Below are 24,753 nucleotides of genomic sequence, written 5' to 3'. Positions count from 1 at the left end.
TCCTGGTTGTGGTTCGTATTTCCTTTCCTTCTTTATTTGCATGCTTGGTAAATTTTGATTGGATGCTGGACATTTTGAATTTTATACTTTAGATTTTGGACTTTATTTAAAAAAATATTGTTATCCTTTTTCTGTGACACACTTAAGTTATCTGGAATTCATTCGATCCTTTCAAGACTTCTTTGTAGGCTTTGTTAGATCAGATTTAGAGCAGCCTTTAATCTGGGGCTAATTTGCCCTTATTACTAAGGCACTATTTGATGCTCTGTGAATTAGGAAGTCTTTCCACTATGGTTCATTTTCCTGTGGTTTTTTTCCCTGGTCTTGAGGTAACTTTCTCACTTGTATCCACAGATCTCCAGAGCTCTCTTTCTGTGTAGCTACCTCTCCCACAGTATTTCTCTCCTCAGATTCTAGCCATTTTGGTTTCCCCATACTGAATTCTGCAACTCGGTGAGATTGCTGGACTCTGGGTTTCTTCTTTCTGTGCTGCAGGCTGGAAATTCTCCAGGCAGAAAGCTGTAGCAATTATAGGGCTTACCTTGTTCGTTTTCCTTTTTTCAGGGATCACTCTGATGTGCTGCATGTTGTCTAATGTTTGCACCATTTCATATATTTTATTTGGTTTTCTAGTCTTTTTAAGACAGGAAGATAAATCCGTTCCTTTTAATCCATTATGGCGAGGAACAGAAATACTCCTTCCAATTTTTGAATGTATTGACAAACTAAAGTGGGGATTAAATTAGCATGGCATTTATTTTTGTTATTTTTTCTTTTCAGTTGCTCAGATATCCACCTAGACTTGTGTTTTAGTAGAAGAGATACAGGAATTGTTGGTTAGGATGACTAGTGTTTTACTCTTCATTTCATCCTTTATTGTCACTTTGTTTCTCTTGGAGTAATGAAGGACATGTATACATAGCATGCAATTTACCAAAAATAAAAATGCATGTCATACTGAAGTTTGTATGGTTGAACTTTCAGTGAGGCAGCAGGACTAAGCTTAAGAAGGGTCTTCCTGTGAATGAACTTATTTCTGTATATGGGGATGTGTCAAAGGCAATATCCTGTGTATGACAAAACTTAAAATTGTTTTTGAAATACCAGTATACAGTTGTATGGGTTACAAAACATGGTTACCACTGCAGCTAGTTGCTTTTAAGGAATAGCCGTGCTTGATTTGTTACTTGATTTAACCTTAGATATGACAATTTTTCCGTTAGTGTTGTACAGCAGGAAGACCCAGCTGAAGAGCTTTCCAAAGATGAGGTCATTCTGAAGCTGAAAGCAGAGGTGCAGCGTTTGCTGGGTAGCAACTCCGTGAAGCGTCATCTGGTGTCTCAGTTACAAAACGATCTCAAAGACTGTCATAAGAAAATCGAAGATCTCCAAGTGGAGAAGGATGAAAAAAGCATCGAGGTAGAGTTTATAAAATTTACAAAGTTTATAAAATGCCGTTTTTCAAGACTTAATAAAGAAAACGCTTACAGTTTTCACATTTAAATTAAACTTTTGTCTTTCAGGGATTCATTTGACTTTTTTTTTTTTTTTAAGGCAGAATGTTTTCTTTCTTTCTTTATTTTACAAATGACTTTTATTTTATTTTTGGTCGCACCACGCAGCCTGTGGGATCTGAGTTCCCCTACCAGGGATCGAATCTGCGACCCCTGCAGTGGTAGCTCGGAGTCCTAACCACCGGACCGCCAGGGGATTCCCCGTTTGACTTTTTTTATAAGTAAAGTTTAAAGAAAGAAATGCCACTTAAAGGAATATACTTTCTGGTTACTCTTGGCACCTAGTAAATGAGATGCCAATTAGGTAAAATTCCTTAACCACAAATCCAAGGAAGCATTCTACATAACCAAGGTGTCTGCATTTCCTCAAGATTGGCTTGTACCAACAATGCTTTAAAATCTAGTTAAATTCTCCACAGTTAAGATCTCTCGCATTTTGTCTGAGATTTCTCTGGCCCCTGTTCTTAAAATAATAGTCATTCTATATTAAAAAAAATTAATTCTATGGAGGTGGTGTTACAGGTGGGAAAGGTATGGAATCAGGTATGTCAGAGTCCTTGAAATCCACCTTTATATCCTTCAGTTAGCATCCTTGTTTTACAGATGAGGAAAATGAAGCTGGAGGAATTTGTGACCCTTCTGAGGTGAGAGTCAGTCTTTGGGCAAATTGAAACTAAAATACTGGACTAATTAATAGGTCAAGGTTATTCCTCCAAGGTCGTGCTGTCAGAGATCTTTAGGGTTGCCCTCCTTCAACAGCTGCCTTTTTCACCCTTCCCTATTTCTAAATCCCAACTCATTTCTATTCCCAGTAGAAAGTAATACATGAAAGACCTAGAAACAAAGAGGAAAGGGAAGGTGAAAAATGAATGTAGGTAGTATATTCCTTTTTCTCCTGGATGGAAATGATATCTTACTTCCTACTTTGGTACTGTTTTATCTCCTGATCCTTAAACTAGGAGTTGTATTCATTAAAACAGCCCTATTAAAGCAAAGTGTGCAAGATATTCTGTGGTGTTTATTATTATGGAATTTTAATCGTGCTAGTTTGCTTTCCAGAAATAATAGTGTGTTTTCACTGTGAAAGCCCTGCCCGGTTCGGTTCTTTCTTCTGAGTAACTACATTTGATGAGCACATTGATTTCATTGTTAATAACCAAATGAGAAATGGGAGAATGTGCTTTCCCCCAGCACACTTAACATCTTGAAATCAAGCTGTTTTAGCTTTTTCCATATGTTTCTTATAAAGGATGGGAATGAAAACTTGCATTAGATTAGAGTTGATCAGTTTAATAAGCATTTTGGTGAGAGTGTGCTAAGAGTAGGAACCTGATTTTGAGTCTGAACCTTAGCTTAGGTATCTTGGTGCTTTCTTTGTTCTATATTGAAATCACTAGTGGTGTTTGCTGTACAGATACACTTTCACATGTGTGGCAATTGCTGGTGGCTATTCCTTGTGTTGTTTTTAGCCTTTCCCTTTGCCTCCATACTCTATAGGCTGTTTCATCAGTGGAGTGAAGGGAACTGTCTCATCTTTGAATACTCTTTTTGCCCAGCTAGCCTTTTGCCATAGTGATTTCTCAGCAGTCTGCATTTGGGTTTTCTTAAAGGGTGCCTTCAGCACTTGCTGGTTATGGTGGTTCTGCGTCACCTTACTATATAGGAACCTCTTGGGAGTATTGTCTTGATAATTCTCTACGTGTTTTCTCAGTAGATATTTGCTGAATTACTACACATATTGACCCACTTCCTAGATGGGGAAGAGGGAGAGGAAGTGGTAATTTAATCAACAGGTGGTCTTGAAATAAGCACTCAAGTTCACAGTCATCTAATTAGCAAATGGCCACCATCAAACTTGGCCTTTGCCTACTGTTTCCCACATCTTTTCTAATGGAGCTTTCTATTTAGTCTGTAAAGTCGGAAAGCAGGGTTGGGGGTGTATGTGGAGGAAAAGCAAATCCTTCAGTTAAAACTTTTTTTTTTTTTTTAAGCTACTCTGTGCAAGGTCTTGTGGGATTCAGTGATGAAAGAAACAATGGCCATTCCATGAAGGAACTTAGAATCTAGAACCTCACTATCCAATGGAAATATAATGATGCCACATATGTAACTTAAAATATCTAGTAGTCCCATTAAAATAGGTGAAATTGATTTTAATAATATATTTTATTTAACCTAGTATATACAAAATATTATCTTCTCAGTATGTGATCAGTATAAAATTATTAATGAGATGGTTTATATATTTTATGCGTGTGCTAAGTCCTTGAAATCTGGCACATATTTTCTCCTTATCGCACATTTCTATTTGGACGAGTCACATTTCAAGTACCCAACAACCATGTGTGCTTAATGGCTACCACAGTCAGTACTACAGATCTGTAAGGAGATGGACATGTTATAACTTTGTGTAATAAGAATTATGCTAATTACAAAGTGCTGTTGAGAAGGAATAACTAACTGGGCTTGGGCGTGGGGCTGAGGTGGTAAGGTAGCCCTAGTGAAGTCTGTGAGGAGGGAACATTTGACCTCTGTCCTGAAGGATAAATCCAGGCGGGAAGGTGGAAAGGGATATTTCGGCCTTGAGCAGAAGTATGTAAAAAGCTGGAGCAAATAAGCTAGAAGTTTATATTTTATAAACTCAGTCTTTCTGAAATCTTTAATGAGGCGAAAATCATTCAGTGTCTCAATACCGATTTTTAGAAGAATGATCATGGCTAGCATCAAGTCCCGAGCTTAATGAAATGATGTTGAACTTCTGTGCTTGCTACAGGGATGTTAAGAGAAAAAACACATTAATTTAAACTTCCCTGGATGCCTTTTTAAAGAGAACTAGGCCGTCAAAATCCTAAAGCCTTTCTATGTGTTAAGAAGGGCAGCAAAAATATTTACCATGTAATCTTATTTGGCATGATTCTTTCATAAATGTTTTAAAGGTATTGATGTATTTATTGCTTTATACATACCTTATAGTACATTTTATATCTGTTTCTATCCATCTTATATAAAACAATTTAAAGTTATTACAGAGAGTCCGTTTTTTTGCTTTCATGTCATGTGACTATTCATAGTAGTGCTGTTTTATGACATTTCCAGGATAATATGTGGTGAAAGTGAGGAGTCTGCCCATATATAGCACTATAAGAGTGATTGGGGGTGGATCAAATACTATGCTGTTCATTCCAGTTGAACAACTGGGCCGTTAAGGCAGAATGTGGCAAAGGCCTTAGGAAAACCAGACTGGCTTACTATCAGTCAGGGACCACATCTACACTGAATTTTTTGTAAGCTTAAGAAATAAAACACAGAGGCTTTTCTGTGTCTGATACTTCATAGAGATCCGTTACCTTACCACAAGCTGTGGTTAAAGCCATACTCTAATTCCAAGGGACTTGATAGGCAGTGTTCAGTATCCAACTCAGAAGGGTCCTGGCTAGAATTTTTTGAGACATAGAAATTAGGAAGATAGTATGAGAGCTGGTATATTACATTTCTTGTTTTCTTGAAGATAATGTCTTCAGTATACCAGCTTTGGAGAGAGGTTTTATTGCTGCGTTCAAATTGTCCTTCTCTTTTGAAAGATCTTTGTAAGAGTTCTGTGCTAACAAGTACTGCAAGTACCAAGTCCCTGTGTGCCTGCAGTGTGAAAAAATGTCAAAATTGAGTGTAATAGCTAGCCATGAAGATTGTTTTTTCAGTGTATCAGTATGATGTTACTTTCATTCTTAGTAATAGAAACTCACCAGTGGGGAAGGAAGCACAAATGAATATTGTAAACTTTAAAAAGTAGAGGCTAAGTTAAAAAAAAAAAAAAATGAAAGCCATTCTAATGAGTCAGTAAAATCCTTTAAAGTCTCATTAATACCCCCAAGTCTGGAGCAAAGCTAACAGGGTAGGTATTCTTAGCTCCTCTCTCTTCTGACTGGGGCAGGAGCTGTGGCTTCTAGGAAATGATGGCAGGTGAACCGGGGAAAGTGCAACTTCCTTCTCTGAAGGAAGTGAAGACTGAATTGGAAGACTGAGCCAAAGGCTTCTGTCACCCCATGTAGGAATGAGATACACATACCTCCCTTTCCCCCAATGAGTAGAATGAACCTTGGTACAGAATATTTTTTAAACATTGAAGAAGAGAGCTCAGAGTTCAGGTAAATATAAAACCAACAGGTCAAATAGAGTAGATATTAAAAAAAAATCTTTGACCTCTTCAATGAACAAGGAACTTATAAAAATGGATAAAACAATTAGATGGTAAGAGGAAAATGCAAAGTTATATATATGGAAAGATGAAAAACAAATGAACAATGAAGGCATGTAAGAGGTTCCACAAATGCAAATGAAAAAATTGTTGGAGACCCTTTTCCCCATCAAACACAATAATCATTCAAAGACAGTCACAGCCATTGGAGGTAAAGAGAGCTGGACAGACTCTTGCACCACCTGACAGGATACATTTGTATGAACTTTCTGGAAACAATTTACCAAAGTCTATCATCATTGTGTACCTATTGAATAAAATGTATGAGTTAACACTGATTAAATACAGAAATAGAATAGATGCTAAACCTAGTGGGTGAGAATATGATGAGAAATAGAATGTTTGCATAGTCTCAAATGTCTCCCCATAAGATATTAATACTTACTATTAATTGCAAAACAGTAACTTTACAATGGAGATGCCTGCAGACAGAACCTTCGACCTTCATCAGCTGATCATCACCAGTGATGAGACATATTGATGTCATATGTCTCCTAAAAACACACACACATCACTTCTGTGGCATTCATGCCCAAAATGCATAACGTGAATTTAATAACGAAGTAACATCCGTAAAACTAAATGATTAGCATAGGTACGCTTCAAAAATGTTGTGGTTTCGAAAGGCAAAGACTGAAGAACTGTCCTAGATCGGAGGAGACTAATGAGACGTGACAACTGCAGGCAGCGTGAAATTGTAGACTGCATCCTGAACCAGGAAAATGATGTTAGAGGAAAACTGGAAAATTTTGTATAAGGTCTATGGATTGGGTAATAGTATTGCATCCTAGTTAATTTCCTGGTTTTGATAATTGTACCGTGGTTATATTGGGGGACAGTAATAAAAGGTATATGGAAATTATTTATACTGTTTTTGTAATTTCTTTGTAAGTAGGAAATTATTACAAAACTAGTGCTCACAATTTTTTATAAACCTGAAAAACTTCTGACTTCTTTTCAACATTTAGACTAAAACAGATACCTCAGAAAAACCAACTAATCAAGTGTGGCCTGACTCTTCCGTTATGATTGTCAAAGATGATATTCTGCGACTTAAAAGTGAAATTCAGGTTTTACAGCAACAAAATCAGGTGATTAAAAAACTTTCCTCTATTTTGTGAGAACTCTCATGACCTCATTCAAAGGACTTTTCAAAAATACAGAGGCAATATGAGTTAGTGGACAAGTATATTAGCAGGTGATTAAGGATTCCAGTTATTTCCTTTTACTGCTGGTCATGGGGTAGTATTTTCATCGGAAGGTAAGTTAGTATAATTTCAGTTTTCTGGAATTCCTCTAATTGTCTAGGAATTCAGTATTTCTCTAATAGCATGGCTAATAGAGGTATTCTTTCCTCCTTAGGCAGCCCTTGACCGGAAAGTAAAACCATGCTTATTTATATGGTTGGGAAGATTATCATATTCTAAGATTTATCATAAAGCATCAGTTAACCAATACTTCTCTGGTTGAATGTTTTCATACATTTCAAAATAAATACAGAATTTTAAGCTTTACTCCTATCAGAAAGCTACTTGACAAATAAATGAATCTACACTCTTACAAGGCATGAAGAGACTTTTATAGAATTATGAAAATGATATTATGTCAAATAATGTTATAGGGAAAGAGATAAAGCACAGAGGATATCAGAAAATGAGATTAGACTAGTCAATAAAGATGATGGGTATTTCCTCTAAATACTTTATTCTTTTGTATTTAGGAGCTTAAAGAAACTGAAGAAAATCTGAGAAATACGAATCAAGACTTATGCAATCAAATGAGACAAATGGTACAAGATTTTGACCGTGATAAACAAGAAGCTGTGGATAGGTGAGGTCTAGACAGAGACCTGATGTCTGTCTTCTGGGCTCTCCTTCCCTTCTCTCTCCTGATAACGCCCCCCAAAAAAAGATTCGAGAGAAATGATGGTGTGAACCCTCCCTATTGAGATCATAAATTGGAGAAGATGAATCCCTGGCTTCTCAAATTAGAATTTGGAACACATTTTCCATAGAAATAATGTTATGTAGTAAGTTGAGTTCTACAGAACACATCCAAACTATAGTTCATTGAAATAGTAGAGCTTAATGGCTTAACTATTTTTTATAAGGAAGAAACCTGTGGGAGGAAATATGTCTTCTAAATAGGAAATCATGAACTTTGAAACAGACTTTTGGAACATAACTTACGTGTGAGTTGGTTACTTTAGTATTTGTGTTTAATATAGATAACTTGGAATTTTGGAACCACACCCTCTATTTTTTCAATTAGTTTTTTTATAAACAGAAGTTCTCAACACAGACTATTATACTCTGTTTGAAGGACTGGGGCATTTCTCACATCCAGGTTTCTAATTTTTCTATAGAAACATTTGAAGAAAGAAAATTTTGAAGATTCTCATAAGATCATCTATTGAAAGCTAATTATTACCACTTTGGGTTGGGGAAGACCAATCTGATCTTAACTGTACTTGGCGCTAGAAGGAGGGCGTGGGAAGGAAGGGAGGGAAACCGGTTGTCTCGGTGTTTCTGGTAGTGCTGGCCCTGCCTTAGATTCCGCTGTCTGCTGTCTGTTTCTAGGTGTGAGAGGACTTACCAGCAACACCATGAAGCCATGAAAGCCCAAATACGTGAAAGCCTGTTAGCAAAGCATGCTTTGGAGAAGCGGCAGCTCTTTGAGGTTTATGAGGGAGCTCGCTTGCAACTAAGGTGAGAATGAAAGAGTTTAGCTGCCCCTGAAGCTGTAGAGACAACATTCTCTTATTCCATTGTTTAGAGGAAAATTGTCTGTTCTGCAGCCTTATATTTAGTTGCTGGTTTTGTGTGTCCAAGGTCTGACTTAGATAAGGTGAATAAGGAGATGGCGGCCGTGCAGGAATGTTACCTGGAAGTGTGCAGAGAGAAAGATAATCTGGAAGCAACTCTCAGGAAGACCATGGAAAAGGAGCAACAGGCTCAAGAGAAGAAGGTACAGGACAAGTCTGTGCTGTGTTCACTTCATTTCATTTCTCACTGAAACCAGTACACTCACTCTCCTGTGAAACAGGGAAGCCTTCTGTAGAAGTCTTTACGTTTGGCTGTTTCACACTAATTCAGCTCACAAAGTACAGTAAATATTGAAATGATTATTAAAGCCCTAGCAGAAAATGGCATACCCATAGGAGAAAGTGATTCGTCCTTGTAGATTTATTCTAAGAGGCAAAAGAGCGTTCTAAAAATAAGCAAGGTGGGACTTCCCTGGTGGCGCAGTGGTTGAGAGTCCGCCTGCTGATGCAGGGGACGCGGGTTCGTGCCCCGGTCCGGGAAGATCCCACATGCCGCGGAGCGGCTGGGCCCGTGAGCCGTGGCCGCTGAGCCTGCGTGTCCGGAGCCCGTGCTCCGCAACGGGAGAGGCCACAGCAGTGAGAGGCCCGCGTACCGCAAAAAAACAAAACAAAACAAAACAACAACAACAAGGTGGACCCGAGTACTTTGAGTCTGAAACCCAGGGATCCTCGTTTTGCATGTTTGTTTGCTGCCCAAGTGATTCTATACAGTCCTGTGTGCGCTGCATGGACGTTTTCCTCTGACCCATTTCTGTCAGGACTTAAGCGTCCTTTTATTCTGGGGAAAAGGGCAGGAGTTTGAACTTGGGTCTCATGATAGGGAAGGTGGGGTTGTGGAGCTGTGGAGAGGAAGGTCGGTGTGAGTGTGACCTCTTTCCAGAGAGTTCTCATCGTCCCGGGAAGCTGGAGGGGCTGCAGTATCCTCTCTACTCCTGCCTGAATCTTCCAGGTTGCCCTTGGTGAGTGTCCAGGAGTGAAATCACACGTAAACAGTTGCCCCTCCTGTCTTCTTCCTTGTCCTGGCTCAAGCCTCATCCAGACACACGTCTGCCTCTCCCTTCCCCTTGGGACCAGCCTGCAGACCACAATTTGAAAGCCACCTGCATCAAGATTAGACAACATTTTTAAAGGCTCTAGTAAATGTTCTATATACAGAGGTTTCTGAGTAAGTTATAGTGAAGCTGACTGTTGCTACCACAGACTTAAAGAGCAGTGAGGAATCCAGGTCACTTAACATTTTGATTATTTTTGAATAGATTAATATGGTAGAAAAACATGCCATGTATACATACCATCTAGTGGAAAAAGAGCTAAGGGGAGCTGTTTTAGTTAGTGCCGGCAGTATGAAAGTTAGAAGGGATCTTAAATTACCTAGAAATTAAAGACTTAGCTCAGTAATGTTTAAAAAAATTAAAATAGGGAGAAGATCTAATGTGATTCTTTTCTTTCTTTCTTTAAATATATAAATTGGCAAGAACATAAGAGCAGTTCTCTCAAAGAGGTCATTCTTTCCAGGAATATATTTCCTGGTACTTTTAAAAGAATCAATTTGGCTGTAAAATTGAATCTCACGTAATTGGTCAGTCGCAGTTAATAGCTGCTACTGACTGATACTTTGGCTCATGAATGCTTGTGCACTGGGGCAAGAAGGAAAGTTAAAACTGCTATTTGGCCCTCTTCCAAAAACACTTACTGGTTCAATTTTTTTTTTTTAATTTTTAAATTGCCATACAGTAAAATTGACTCTTTTTCATTTGATGTCCAGTTTTATACATTTTTAACCCATGTATGGATTGAAACAGAATAGTTTCATCACCCTAAAAAACTCCCTTGTGCCATCCCCTTGTAGTTATACCCATCCCCCCACTTAAAGGGCCAGTGTACTTAAAGCGTTAAAAATTTAATTTCTTCCTTCTCTGGGAATTCTTTAGTTTTTTATTTAGATTTATACAAGCTCTTTATATAGCTTAATAGTCTTCATAAGCCCATTCAACTCGAGCAAGCTAGGGAACTGTTAGGGTAGTCCTTCTCTGCAAGACATAAGCCATTTTCCCTGCAGTTGATCTTCAGGTCCGGAGCTTTGGATACAGACTGTATAAGACAGGCAATGCCGAGAGTCCCTGGTTGTATTTTCCTGTTTCATATGTGCTCTTTTCTGAAACACTTGTTGAGACAGGCTGCAGGTTAAGTACAAGTTCAATTCCAAGTTGTAAAGATTTTAACACAGAGACTTTCCTCACATGTTAACCTGGCTTGTTCGGAGAAGGGGGAATAAAGTCATAAACACAGGACCCTTCAAACTGGGTAGTAATCAGTAGAGGCTGTGAATCTGTAGACAAAGCAAAGATGATCGATATTCCTATTCATAATGCCATTCCTACACACACTAAGGCTCATTTATACAATTGTCATCACGGTAAGTCAGTCCTTAGAAGTTAGAGTTTTTTGACTGTCTGAGGCATGCAAAACAAGTTTAAACATTTTAAAACTATCCAAATATTTCCTTCCCTCGTGTGATAAAAACTTTTTGAATTAGATATTCCTGTAGTATGTTCAAATGGTGGATTCCCATGACCAATAAATTTATTGCTTTTCTTCTGTAAAGAGCGGGAAGCAAAGTTTTCCTCACTGTGGTGGATTGCAAAAATGGCCACATATTCTTCCTATCCCTGAATGTGTGTCTCCTTGCAATGTGGCTTTGTAGCTATTCTCAGTTACAGATAGTCTGTTTCTCATCCGTTGAATCTGACCTTGGCCAAATGACTGACTTTGGCTAATGGGCTATTAGTTAACATTACGTAAAAAGACACTTAGAAAGCTTTTACACATTGGTCCTTGTAAGCGTGCTACTCTTAGGAACCCTTTGACCAAGCACTATGTGAAGGATCAGGGATAACCTGCTAGATGATGACACGTGTGACCAAGTCACTGCATCATCCTGGCAGACATTGAACTAACCACCAGACATATGAGTGTCACCATCTTAGACCATTGTAGCCTCAGTTGTCTGCAGAAATCAGCTGAGTGGACTCAGACCAGAACCACTGCCCAGCTGATCCACAGAATCATGAGAAATAATAGGTGTTCGTTGTTCTGAGTCTCTGTATGGTCTGGTTTACTATCTAGTTAAGCTAACTAATATACTCACAAACATACAAACACACGGAAAATTGGTAGCAGTTTTCTTCTTCGGGTCAAAAGGAAATGCAGATACATATGGAAACAACTCCTAAAGGATAGACATACACAGATAAGACAGTTTGGGGATTACTTCTACAGTCAAACAAAAATAATAATAGTGATATATGATGTTTGATGTGACAGTGGACAACTTTCTCAGCCATGTGGATGAGCCTGTCCTATAATCTTAGTACAACTGCACTCCACATGACCTGACTGAAGAAATGGGTCCCTCAGTCACCGGAGGTTTTCCAAAATCATGCAACACTGAACAAACACGGATTTTATCTTCTTGGCATGTGCCAGTGGTGGAGAAGACTCAGAGAGCAATTAAGACAGAAATAATCCAGGTCAGCTATGAACTGGAAAAAAATCCAGACAACCAGATAGTCAGGAATCAGAAATAATGCCAAAGAGACACAGAGCAAAAGCTCGGTTGCCATGTAGCATTAGTTATGTGAGGTATACTTCCTTGGTGTTGTAGTTTGTGGGCTTCACTGTGTTTCTTCTCATAGCATCTTGGTAGGACCTCCAGAAAACCATTTCTAAAATTTTTCAAACAGAAACTCTCATAGATAATGTTGATCCCTGAGTAGAGGTTTATTAGAGATTTCAGATAAACTGGGTTCCTAGAATAAATAGGGAATATTATATGAATAGTTCAAATTGTTAAATTTTAACTGACACTTGAATGTTCTTATTTGATAATGCTTCAGCTAGTTTTGTTAAAAAAATTTTATACCAGTCTGGGTTTTATTGAAGGATGCATAGCTTTTAGAATAGAACAGTAATTTTTGGCCTATCTCTGAATACAGGTTTTTCAGAAATATAAATTTTTCTGGGCTGTGATACATTATGCGTCTCATTATGGGTGGGGTGTAAACATAAATGTCAGTTTCACCTTTAAAAATAGTATTTGGTTCCTGTGGGAATGTATTTATTGTATTAGATGCCTTTTCATTTAATACAACCATCTGTAAATTTTTTGTCCAAATATTTGAGATGTAGGCAGGTTTTTACAAGACAGTTTATTCAACTGATTGAGTAAGCATATAGGAAGATCACTTGTCTCTGTTGCTGTTGTCTATTACATGCATATAACTATTATTTCATAAGTTTGACTTAGAGAATATTAGTGTCGTATGAGATATTTATTTGAATTTTGTTTAAAGAGACAGCTACTGGAGGAAAGAGAAGAGTATGTAAGGAAACTGCAGGTGGAACTTGAAGAAAAGTACCAAGATACCCTTATGATGGAAAAGGACAAGTGGCTGAAAGAACAAGAAAATGATATTAAACAGCAGTTTGAAAATGAAGTGATGTTAGCCAAAGCACACTGGGTTAAGAAACAGAAAGAGGTGTGGGTTAAAATTTCTTTCTAGGGCTTCCCTGGTGGCGCAGTGGTTGAGAGTCTGCCTGCCGATGCAGGGGACACGGGTTCGTGCCCCGGTCTGGGAGGATCCCACATGCCGCGGAGCAGCTGGGCCCGTGAGCCATGGCTGCTGAGCCTGCGCGTCTGGAGCCTGTGCTCCGCAACAGGAGAGGCCACAACAGTGAGAGGCCCGTGTACTGCAGAAAAAAAAAAAAAAATTTCTTTCTAGTCATCATGTTTAAAAAAATGTATTAACTGTTGAGAGACAGCTCTTCTTGAACTGACATTATTTTTAATTGCCAGGTACATACATAATCACTCATTTTACTTCTCAGAATTGGGCTATTAGCAGCTTACTCACACCCGTTTTATTTTTTAAAACTTCCTACCTCTTGACTCTTCAGCCCAATTCGGGATATAATGTTTTTTTTTAAGAATTAAAAAATTTTTTAATTTATTTTATTTTTGGTTGCGTTGAGCCTTCGTTGCTACATGCTGGCTTTCTCTAGTTGTGTCGAACGGGGGCTACTCTTCATTACGGTGCGTGGGCTTCTCATTGCAGTGGCTTCTCTTGTTGTGGAGCAGGTGGATTCTTAACCACTGGGCCACCAGGGTAGTCCCTATAATGGGTTTTGAGGAGGACTTTTTCTGATTCCTCAAAAATGAAACCGTGATCAAATTTCATATTGTGAAATGATTCTGATAACTCTAGACCAATATAATTAACAAATAATTAACGTGCACTCTAAATTTAGAGTGGATTGGAAGAAAGAAGTAATGACTGGGTAGGCTTAGAAGCACAAACCTTTACTTCTATTTCCTAAGTAGCAAGTGAGATTAGAAAATGCTCATAGTTTCCAAGAAAATTAAGAACCAAATTACGATCTTAAAAACCTAGTTGAAAGTGCAATAAGTTCTCAAACTAGGTTCTTCTGACCCCAAGATTGCTATTAATCGGGGTTGGAGCTATCTCAGGATGGAATCATACACCATTGTCCTGTCTTTTGACCTCCCTACTACTCATCTCCTATCCTCTCCCCCAAATCTCATCAATCTAGTGCTGGCACCTGAAATTCTTTTACTAGTCATTTTTTAACATAAAAGTATATATTATGGAATATATCTAGCCAAATATCTATAAAAAAATATGAATGGGGCTTCCCTGGTGGTGCAGTGGTTAAGAATCTGCCTGCCAATGCAGGGGACACAGGTTTGAGCCCTGGTCCGGGAAGATCCCACATGCCGTGGAGCAACTAAGCCTATGTGCCACAACTACTGAGTGTGCTCTAGAGCCTGTGAGCCACAACTACTGAGCCTGCGAGCCACAACTACTGAGCCCGTGTGCCACAACTACTGAAGCCCACACACCTAGAGCCCATGCTCCGCAACAAGAGAAGCCACCGCAACGAGAAGCCCGTGCACCGCAACGAAGAGTAGCCCCCACCCACCACAACTAGAGAAAGTCTGTGTGCAGCAACGAAGACCCAACGCAGCCAAAAATAAACTTATTTTTAAAAAATATGGATGACGCAAAACAAATCCCCTATTTTTACATTGCTGCAAATTGTTTTTTAGTTGGATTTGCTAACCAGTTATTTACCAGGGGAGTGAGAGAGACAGCTAATGTTTTTGTGTTTTGTCAGGAAAGCATAAAGCATAGAGCAAAAAAGGCCACACAAGATGACCTTTTTCAGAGAAGCAATACAGCCAGGGGCTGTGGTAGCCAGGGAAGCTGTCTGAGAACTCTGGATACCCAAGAGGTGGGAAACAGGAAAAGGGAAAAGCAAATTTTGCTATTTCACAGTTTTGCCCAGTACTAATTATGTTTGGGTCCATCCCACTACACTGTTGAAAGTAGAATCACTAAGGCATCCTTCCAATAATGCCCTCCTCTTTTTTTTTTTCTTTCTGGTACGCGGGCCTCTCACTGTGGTGGCCTCTCCCGTTGCGGAGCACAGGCTCCGGACGCGCAGGCTCAGCGGCCATGGCTCACGGGCCCAGCCGCTCCGCGGCATGTGGGATCTTCCCGGACCGGGGCACGAACCCGTGTCCCCTGCATCGGCAAGTGGACTCTCAACCACTGGGCCACCAGGGAAGCCCATGCCCTCCTCTTGAACGCAGTTGACTGAGTACAATTTCATATCATAAGAAACAAGATTCTAATGTGTCCAAATAAGTAAAAATGTTTTTTAGATTGTTCAATTTTAGTTTCATTAATTATGCTTACCCAGTGCCTGCTTTGTGGAAAGCCTGGTATTGATGGAAAATCACATATTAATAGTAGAAGTTTTCTTTGTTGTTGTTTTTTTTTTTATCATGCGATGATTGTAGTGGCCATGTCAAAGCTTCCAGAAGGTCGCATCTTGAGAGCAAGATAGCCTGACCTTACACAATATACTTAACTCTTCCATGTGATTTATGTCCCATAGATAAGGTCAAAGAGTAACTTTCAGGATTTCCTTGAATATATTCTCATTGACTAAATTTCTAAACCTCACATAATAACTACAACAATGTCTAGATGGTTTTCAAACACTGCTGTGGTTGCTTTTTTGGCTAGCTATTCTAGTTTTTGCTTATTTGAATATTTTTCTTTTCATATGATTTTTCTTCTGAAAACAGATCAAACAAGAACTTATTCAGCAGCTTGAAAAGGAGTGGCAGTCTAAGCTGGATCAAACTATAAAGGCTATGAAAAAGAAGACCTCAGATTGTTGCAGCCAAACTGACCAAGAAACTGCCATTGACGTTATTTCCAAGAAAGAGATGGCAATCATGATAGAAGAGCAGAAGCGAAAGATCCAGCAAAATTTAGAGCAGGAGAAGGAAATAGCCATCAAGGGGGGCTTGAAGCAACTTGAGGTTGAATCGGAACTCAAATATTGTGAAAATATTGCCAAACAGGTAAAAGGCAGGTTTCCTATAGTAAAATTATTGGAACTGCCTGCCTATGGATGAAAACCCGTAAAGTGCTACCATTGAACTTGTTCATAACTTTATACTTAAACGTTTTGTATACCCCAGGGTAGGATAACAATCTTACGTTGTTGCCAAATTTGTCATTATATTTCTGTCACAAAGCTGTCGCCTCTCAGTTTTTCTGTATGTTCTTTCAGTTTACAAAATGTTTGCTCCTCTGAGGTCCGTCTAAACATTAAGATGCCTGAGGTTAACAATGATGGTTTTACGTCTGAATGAAGCACAGTTTAATTATGAATCTTTCTTATCTAACTTTATAGTAAATATTCCACTAAGGTAGTTATAGATAAGTAAGCTTAAAGTGAATAAGGTATATAACAGTATCTTGTGTTGAGACTTGAGAGTTGAATCTGCAGGCATTCCCCTGCAAATGGGACTTTGTCTATAAATCCCAACCCCTGTACAACCAGATCACCCTCAGAATTCATCAAGTCTTACATTTTTGCCAGAACTGAAGCATCAACCTCACTTTATGGTCGCAAATTCATTCTTGACAGCAAGAAAATTTGCCAGGTGTAAGGCTCTAAACTATAATACGTTACTTGGTTCCAAGAAAGGTCATCCAGAGAAAAGTATAGCTCTGTGTTAACAGAATAACGATGAGTTATTTGATTTATCAATATTATCTATTACAGTGATTCTTGGATTTTTTGTTCTCAGGATGTCTTTACGCTTTTAAAAATTGCAGACTCGAAAGAGCTTTTTCTGTGTTGGTTTATGTCTATTTACTGTATTGGAAAAATATCTAAGAAATTTAAAAAAGAAGAATCCTCGCTCATACTTGCCATTGGCTATCAGAGAAGAGACATATCATACAGCATGTAGCCTCTGGAGAAGTGCACTATTTACACATGAAAGAATGGGAGTAAAAAAAAGACAAATAAGGTCCAAAGTTTTGAAAATAGTTTTGACCTCACAGACCATCTGACAGGGTTTCTAGCCCTCAGAGGTCCCTGGACCTTAATATAATATTATTTATTGTATACTTTTTATTTTAGATCTTTTACTTATTATAAAGTCTTAAGATAATGCCTGAAGTACAGTTTTAAAAAAAACATACTCTGCTTTTGATAAATACTTGAAATTCTACCTATTTGTTAAATTGTTATACATGGTTTTACAAGGAATCCTTAAAGTTTGGAAGCATAGGCAAATATAGTAATTGTATCAAGGACATTTTCAATCAGTTAAAAAATAATTTTCTCAACAGAGTTAAGAAAATGTTCTATAGGCAAAGAGACATGTTCTTAGGGGTGCTGCTTAGGTATTTATACAATCACAGATCTTGTGAAGAAAAACAAATAGCATGATATAGTAGAAAGGAAATGTTCATAATAACTTCTAAAGGAATGTAAATTTCTATAGGAGCTTTATCTTTTCCCCATATTTTTAACTTCCTGGAATTTACCTATAAATGTATTTAGTATTTTAGTGAGAAATTCAGCCCCTTAGATCAACTCTGCTTTGGTGTGTGTGTACGGCTATATGTACGTTGTGTATCTGGATATTTCAAACAAGGAAATAAGGAAAGTTTATTTAATAAATGATCTGTGGTCACCCTGTAACAGATGTACAACCAGATCACCCTCAGAATTCATCAAGTCTTACATTTTTGCCAGAACTGAACTATCAACCTCACTTGATAGTCACAAATTCATTCTTGACAGAAGAAAATTTGCCAAGTGTAGGGCTCTAAACTACAATATGTTGGTGCATGCTTGCCTGTGTGCGTGTGTTTATATGTCGGGCACGAGGTCTGAGGAGGTGGTGGGTATACTGATTGGACAGCGGCTGACACCAAGCAGCCTTCCTGCATGTCTTCTTCTTTTTCCCCAAGATAAATAGGAGTTTGTTGGAAATGGCAATTGGTACTTTGTATAAAGCTTTCTAATAATAGTAGTGGCCATCAAACATGTATAGATTTCTAATTCCTGCTTTGCCTTTTGCAGTGGACAGTATGGGACATTTAGAACCCCCACTGTTTGGGGTAAGGTGGGGTGCTTGAAGTCAGTTTAACTACTGTAGTGCAATACAATGTAAATGCACATGAAATCATAGTGGTTACCTGCACATGGGATCTTTCTGAAATTTTATACGTTCCTTTACCTCTCTTCTGCAATTGCTCTCCTGCAGGTAGAAACAGCTGTGCAAAATGCTCGTCATCGGTGGCTGGAAGAGCTGCCGGAGCTTGCAGAGTATAAAGCCCTTCTAAGGGCAGAACAGAAAAAGTGGGAGGAGCTACAAGAACAGTCTGTGGCCAAACGGGTAAGAGCTCTCCTGGAAAGAAGCTTCAGGAGGGCCTCATCTCAGTCCCGGGAACTCCTACCTGCTCACAGCACTGTGGGAGGATTAAACGCGATAATGCATACTAAGCATAGGGCCTGATTAGTGGGATCTGTTCTCATCATCATCAAGTTGTGGAGGGGGAGAGAATGTGTTTCAGGGTTGTGAAACTCTCATAATCTGGAGCATAACCTTACCCATGGAATGAAATCCCTATTTATCTTGTGGTATCTTTAGGAGAAACTGAGAGAGCAATTAGCTATACAGTATCCTTTCACATGCATGACTACTGTTTTCTGTGCTGTGTCAGTAGTCTTATAATATACTCCCCTTGATAAATAACAAGCTCTCCTTTCCAGAGATGTCATGTCCCTTGACTGGAAACATCAGATATTTTAACCATTTGTAGCCTCACAACTTAATTTATTAGTGTAAACCGGTTCTAATCAAAATGCCAATAAACTGAACATGGTTTTGAAGTTTGGCACAATAATTCTGAAATTTATTTGGAAAACTGAAAGGACTAGAAATTTTTCTAAATGTTCTGGAAAAGAAATAGTAGTCCAGCCCTAACACTTAATAGAATATGTTGGAAAGCAGCAATTCAGACAGTGTTGAGTCACAAAAATAGAATTCTTTTTCATTCAGTACTATACAGACTTGAGATAGGCCCAACTATGACTAAAAGCTTAATAAATTGTTTCAAACAAGGAAATGAGGAATTTTCCATAATAAATCATCTTATGATAGCATTTTAGAAAAATTGTTTTCCCACCCCCTACACCACAACAAACTCTAGGTTGATTCAGAAGACAAACATTTTTAAATGAGAGTATAGAAAAATTAAAAGAAATGGAATATTTCAGATTTGCATCATAATAACTCAGTTGTGAGGCAACAGGCAAGGCACAGTAGCCAAGATAGGTAAATGGGGTAAAATATGTACAAACATTTAAAACATTTGTTTTTGTAATAAAAAACAAGTGAAGGGGATAATAAAAATAAGGAAAGTAAATGAATCAAACAGAAATGTTAATACTAATATATGATTAAAAAAATACAAATTTATAAGAGAATCTGTGGGTGAGTACACCGAAGATATGAACAGATAGTCTTCATGAGAGTCCAAATAGCAAACTTAAGGTGATATTTTATGCCATATGTTTATATCTTCTCTTCTTAATTGTAATGCACAAAATAGATTGCAGTATCAAGCATATGCTACTCTTCTGTTGTCACAACCATTTTAGAAAATAATGTGCGTAACAGACATTGTAAATGAGTCATATGTTGCATTCATAATCTTATTCCACAAGTTACTTAAGGAAATAAATTCAGCATAAGTAAAAAGCTAATATTTTTCTCAACTTATGTGGTAGTTCATGGGTAGTTCATGTAATGGTTCATTACAATATTCTCTGTACTTTTAGTACGTTGAAATATTTCAAAAGGAAATTTAAGAGGGAGACTGAAAGAGGAAATAATATGATGGTATGCATATGTGTCTTAGAGCTCAGAAGTTAAGAATAATAAAGTTGATTTTTCCTTAAGAACACAGAAGGTCTGAATATATGTGAATGCAGAAATACAGAAACGAGAGGACGGTGTGTTGCTTCTCAAACTTTAGCAGGCATGAGAATCACCTGGAGGGTTTGTTAGAGCACATTCCTGGGCTTTGCTCCTGGAGATGCTGATTTGTTGGGTCTGGAGTAAGTCCCGAGAATTAGACTTTGTAACTGACTCCTGGGTGATGTGGTAACTGCTGGTCTTTGGACCACACTTGGGTGTGAGTAGCAGTGTTCTAGATAATTATTCAGCCACAAAACTTAGTGTTTTGTGCAAATGCTTCCTCCAAGCCAAATGAGATGAGCAAGAGCCAGTTTCAAAGCATTTGCTGGAGAGTTCTTATAAGATTAGAGTGATCCATCAAGATCTGTGGAAATTTAAAGCCAGTTTCCACAGTCCAGAAGTCGGCAAGTTGGTTCAGTGGTTCCCAAACTTTGCTGCACATTGGAAAAATGTGAGGATCTTTAAAAAAATACTTTTGCCTGGCTCCCACCTCAAGGCTTTATGTTTCAGTTGGTACAGGGTGTGACCTGGGCTTAGGGATTTTTGTTTTGTTTTGTTTGCGGTACGCGGGCCTCTCACTGTTGTGACCTCTCCCGTTGCGGGGCACAGGCTCCGGACGCGCAGGCTCAGCGGCCATGGCTCACGGGCCCAGCCGCTCCGCGGTATGTGGGATCCTCCCGGACCGGGGCACGAACCCGTGTCCCCTGCATCGGCAGGCGGACTCTCAACCACTGCACCACCAGGGAAGCCCTGGCTTAGGGATTTTAAAAGCTCCTCAGGTGATTCTAATGTGTAGCAACATCAGGAAACACTAAATCAATTAATGCTGTCAAATTCTCCTTGTAAAATTTTATGTGAGAAGTTGTACACTTTTGGTGAGCTTTGGGCGGGTCATGCAAATTCCCTGGGATCTGACACCTCCACCCAGGTTACCTGTTAATAATTTCCAGACATCCATTGTGACACGACCTGATTTCCTTTTTGGGAAAGGAAACATGTTTCAAACATGTTTCACATCATTACTGAATTATTCTGCTGGTAGCAAAATAATTTTTCTGTGAATTCCTTTGTAAAGCTCATCTTAGATAGTGGGTTCCTTTAGTAAACTTAAAGTATGATTCAAAATTTTTGATTTATATCCAACTATTCAGGAACACATTTTATTGAATAAAGGTATGTAACATGTGTCTAGGTATCCATATAGTTGAAGATGTTCGCTATAATTATATAATAGCTGAGAATTAAGGACGCAGACGCCTTGTCTCAACAGCCAGAGCGTATATATGGCATTTCTTTTGACATATATATATATATATTTTTTTCTATGTCATAATATTGACCTTTAGCCCAGTAATCCTCTACTGTAACAGCTCTTTTACTTTACAGTGAAAATTGACTTTTATATTTTTTGCCTCTGAGTCCTTTTGGGATTTTTTTTTTTTAATTCAAACAGAAGGTCACAAAAATTATAATCATCCTCATCAGTTCACTCAGTCCCATGTAATTAATTTTTTTCATCTTGATCTTCTGTTAGCACTTTTATGAATTCATCAGTTTTCCATTAGAATTCTGAAAATGCTTATTCATTCAGTTCAGCAGTATAGTCAGTATATATGGTATTGATTCATAACAGTAACCATTGTCTAGGCCAAGCCTTTGGAGATGGCCAGTTCTTCTTTTACATTTGTATCCTTGTGACTTCTTTGAATTCAATCCAGGGAATATTAGAAGTAAAAGGGACTTGACATCATCATCCAATCTGCTCGTTATATAGAGGACACTAAGTGCAAAAGAGATTAAGAATTTTTCTAAGCCCATGCAGCCAACAGTAACAGTAACTATATAACATTTTTTGAGTCTTATTGTTTGCCAGGCTCTAAGTGCTTTATTTTTTTTCATTTCTTTTCTTTTCTTTTCTTTTTTTTTTTTTTTTTTGCGGTACGCGGGCCTCTCACTGATGTGGCCTCTCCCGTTGCGGAGCACGGGCTCCGGATGCGCAGGCTCAGTGGCCATGGCTCACGGGCCCAGCCGCTCCGCGGCATGTGGGATCTTCCCGGACCGGGGCATGAACCCGTGTCCCCTGCATCGGCAGGTGGACTCTCAACCACTGCGCCACCAGGGAAGCCCTAAGTGCTTTATTTTTTTATTTTATTTTTTATTTTATTTATTTATTTATTTATTTATTTTTTGCGGTACGCGGGCCTCTCACTTGTGGCCTCTCCCGTTGCGGGGCACAGGCTGCAGACGTGCAGGCTCAGCGGCCATGGCTTACAGGCCCAGCCGCTCCGTGGCATGTGGGATCTTCCCGGACCGGGGCACGAACCTGTGTCCCCTGCATCGGCAGGTGGACTCTCAATGACTGTGCCACCAGGGAAGCCCTTATTTTATTTTTAAAAAATATTTATTTACTTATTTATTTGGCTGCGTCGGGTCTTCGTTGCGGTGCGCAAGCTCTCTAGTTGTGGTGTGCGGGCTCTAGAGCACACAGGCTCAGTAGTTGCAGCGCGCGGGCTTAGTTTCCCCCGCGGCATGTGAGATCTTAGTTCCCCGACCAGGGATTGAACCTGCGTCTCCTGCATTGTAAGGCAGATTGTTAACTGCTGGACCACCAGGGAAGTCCCCTAAGTGCTTTAAATAGATTTATTCCTTTTGTCATTTAATCCAAAAAAAAGAAAAAAAAAACTATTAGGTGGGCATTGTAATTATCTCCATTTTATAGATGAGGAAACTGAGGCTCAAAGAAATTGAGGAATGGGAAGTTAATTCCAGCAGTTTGTCTCCAGAGCCTGTTCTGTTAAGCACTGTGCTAGGCTGCCTCTGCAATCCAAGTCAGGATTTGAGCTACAGCTCAGGCTTTTTGATTCCCTATTACTTTTTGGTTAGGTACTACTGGTGTCTATGATCTGCTAGTCTTGCTATTCTGTTATAAACAAAAATTGGATTAATGAAAAAATGACTTTTTCTGTTTGATATTGTCATTTAATGAACTGTTTTAACCACTAAAATTACATTAAAATACAGTATGTTTGTCAGCAAGTTATTGTGCAGGTTATGTGTTACATTCCTAAAAATATTAGTAAGATTTCCTTAGAGGCTGCTTTTGCTTCATATAAAAGATAATTCATTTGTTGGGGGCTTAGATTTGAGACAGCATCTGTATTAAAAAAACAAATATGAATTTTTTTCTAAAATTAGTTTTAGATAATTATGTAGTTATATATTTTTGGTCAGTTTAAATTTCTAGTTATTCATATAGAAATGGATGTTTTATTTTAAATAACGTAAGACAAAGTATTAGGTGATTTAAAATGAGGGAAAAGATCCTTAAGTTTAGTGTAAGTATATTTTAGGACCAGCCAATGTCTTATCTAAATTTACTTTTTCCCTTTAATTTTGATTTTAAATCTCTTATTAATAAGTTCAAAGATTAACCCAAATGGTTACTTTAATTTTTTTTTATTAATGAGGAGAATCATAAAGAGTTTTCATTGTACATTATTATGTCCTTTAGATATTGTTTGCTATTTCTGAAGCTAAAGAGAAATGGAAAAGCGAGATTGCAAATCTGGAGAAAAATGTCATACCTGGAAAGCAATTGGAAGAGAAGATTCATTCTCTGCAGAGAGAGCTTGAGTTAAAGAATGAGGAAGTCCCCATGGTTGTCAGGGCTGAGTTGGCAAAGGCCCAGAGTGAATGGAACAAAGAAAAGCAAGAAGAAATCCACAGAATTCAAGAACAAAATGAGCAAGATTACCGGCAGTTTTTAGATGATCATCGAAATAAAATTAATGAGGTGCTTGCAGCAGCTAAAGAAGACTTTATGAAACAAAAAACTGAACTACTTCTTCAGAAGGAGACAGAATTACAAACGTGTTTAGACCAGAGTCGCAGAGAATGGACTGTGCAGGAAGCTAGGCGGATCCAACTGGAAATCCATCAGTATGAGGAAGACATCCTAACTGTCCTTGAGTTTCTCTTAAAGGACATCCAGAAGGAGCAAGCCAGTGATTCAGAGAACAAGTACCTTTTGGAACTCATGTCGACTTGTTCTTCGAAATGGGTGTCTGTGCAATATTTTGAAAAACTAAAGACCTGCATACAGAAAGCATTTCAAGATATACTCTCCCTACTTATAGAAACTGTCAACTCAGACTGGGGAAAGGTATGTTCCTAATAAGTGAAAAAAGCTATGATTAAATGTGAAAGATGATTGTAGAAGCTGCATTTGGTACTTTTTCCTTTCTTCATTCTCCAGTTTAATAGGTGTAAGACTTGTGTTTTTACTAGTGGTTTAAAAAACTTTTAGCAAATTCAAAGGATTGCAATTTTTTTTTGCCCCCCCCCAAATTTGCTTCTTCATAGTGCCACAAATATGAGCAGAGCTTTTAGCCACTAGACATCTTTTTCCTAAAAAAAATATATACTGTTCTTTGTAAGGGCCTGAGATTTCAGAAACTGAATAACTTTCATTCCTATTTTTGTTTTCTGGGCATGACTACTTCAAGAAATATGCATCGTATTAAACTAGGGTTTCTTAAGATCTTCTAAAGAGTTTGGAAGCCTATTTCTTGCCCTCAAGGAATTTATATCTCATGTAGGCAAAAAATGCCAACTGGGTACAAAGAATATTGATATAGAAACAAGCAAGTAGAGGTACGGCTCACTCACACAAAAAGCCCAGTTTTGTTAGTGTACTATATATGTGCATGTAGAATGAATTAGTTGTATTCTTTTTGTTGTGTAAGTATTCTCTGACTTGTAGTTTGTGTGGAAGATC

General features: G+C 38.4%; 1 protein-coding gene across 4 annotated transcripts in view; it reads left to right on the top strand.

The window, feature by feature from the left end:
- CEP152 (centrosomal protein 152) overlaps positions 1-24,753 on the top strand; it is a 96,692-nt gene that overhangs the window by 50,087 nt on the left and 21,852 nt on the right. For all 4 annotated transcript variants that reach the window (XM_067746306.1, XM_067746287.1, XM_067746295.1 and 1 more), the window contains exons 13-20: positions 1,224-1,419; positions 6,738-6,860; positions 7,490-7,599; positions 8,349-8,477; positions 8,601-8,736; positions 15,768-16,049; positions 18,258-18,389; positions 23,488-24,138. In XM_067746306.1, the coding sequence (XP_067602407.1) occupies positions 1,224-1,419; positions 6,738-6,860; positions 7,490-7,599; positions 8,349-8,477; positions 8,601-8,736; positions 15,768-16,049; positions 18,258-18,389; positions 23,488-24,138 (1,759 nt within the window). The remainder of the gene's footprint in view (positions 1-1,223; positions 1,420-6,737; positions 6,861-7,489; positions 7,600-8,348; positions 8,478-8,600; positions 8,737-15,767; positions 16,050-18,257; positions 18,390-23,487; positions 24,139-24,753) is intronic.

This window comes from Pseudorca crassidens, chromosome 1 (assembly GCF_039906515.1).
Source record: "Pseudorca crassidens isolate mPseCra1 chromosome 1, mPseCra1.hap1, whole genome shotgun sequence".
Lineage (NCBI taxonomy): Eukaryota > Metazoa > Chordata > Mammalia > Artiodactyla > Delphinidae > Pseudorca > Pseudorca crassidens.
The sequence above is the reverse complement of the archived record's forward strand: the minus strand, read 5'-3'. Positions and strand labels throughout refer to the sequence as shown.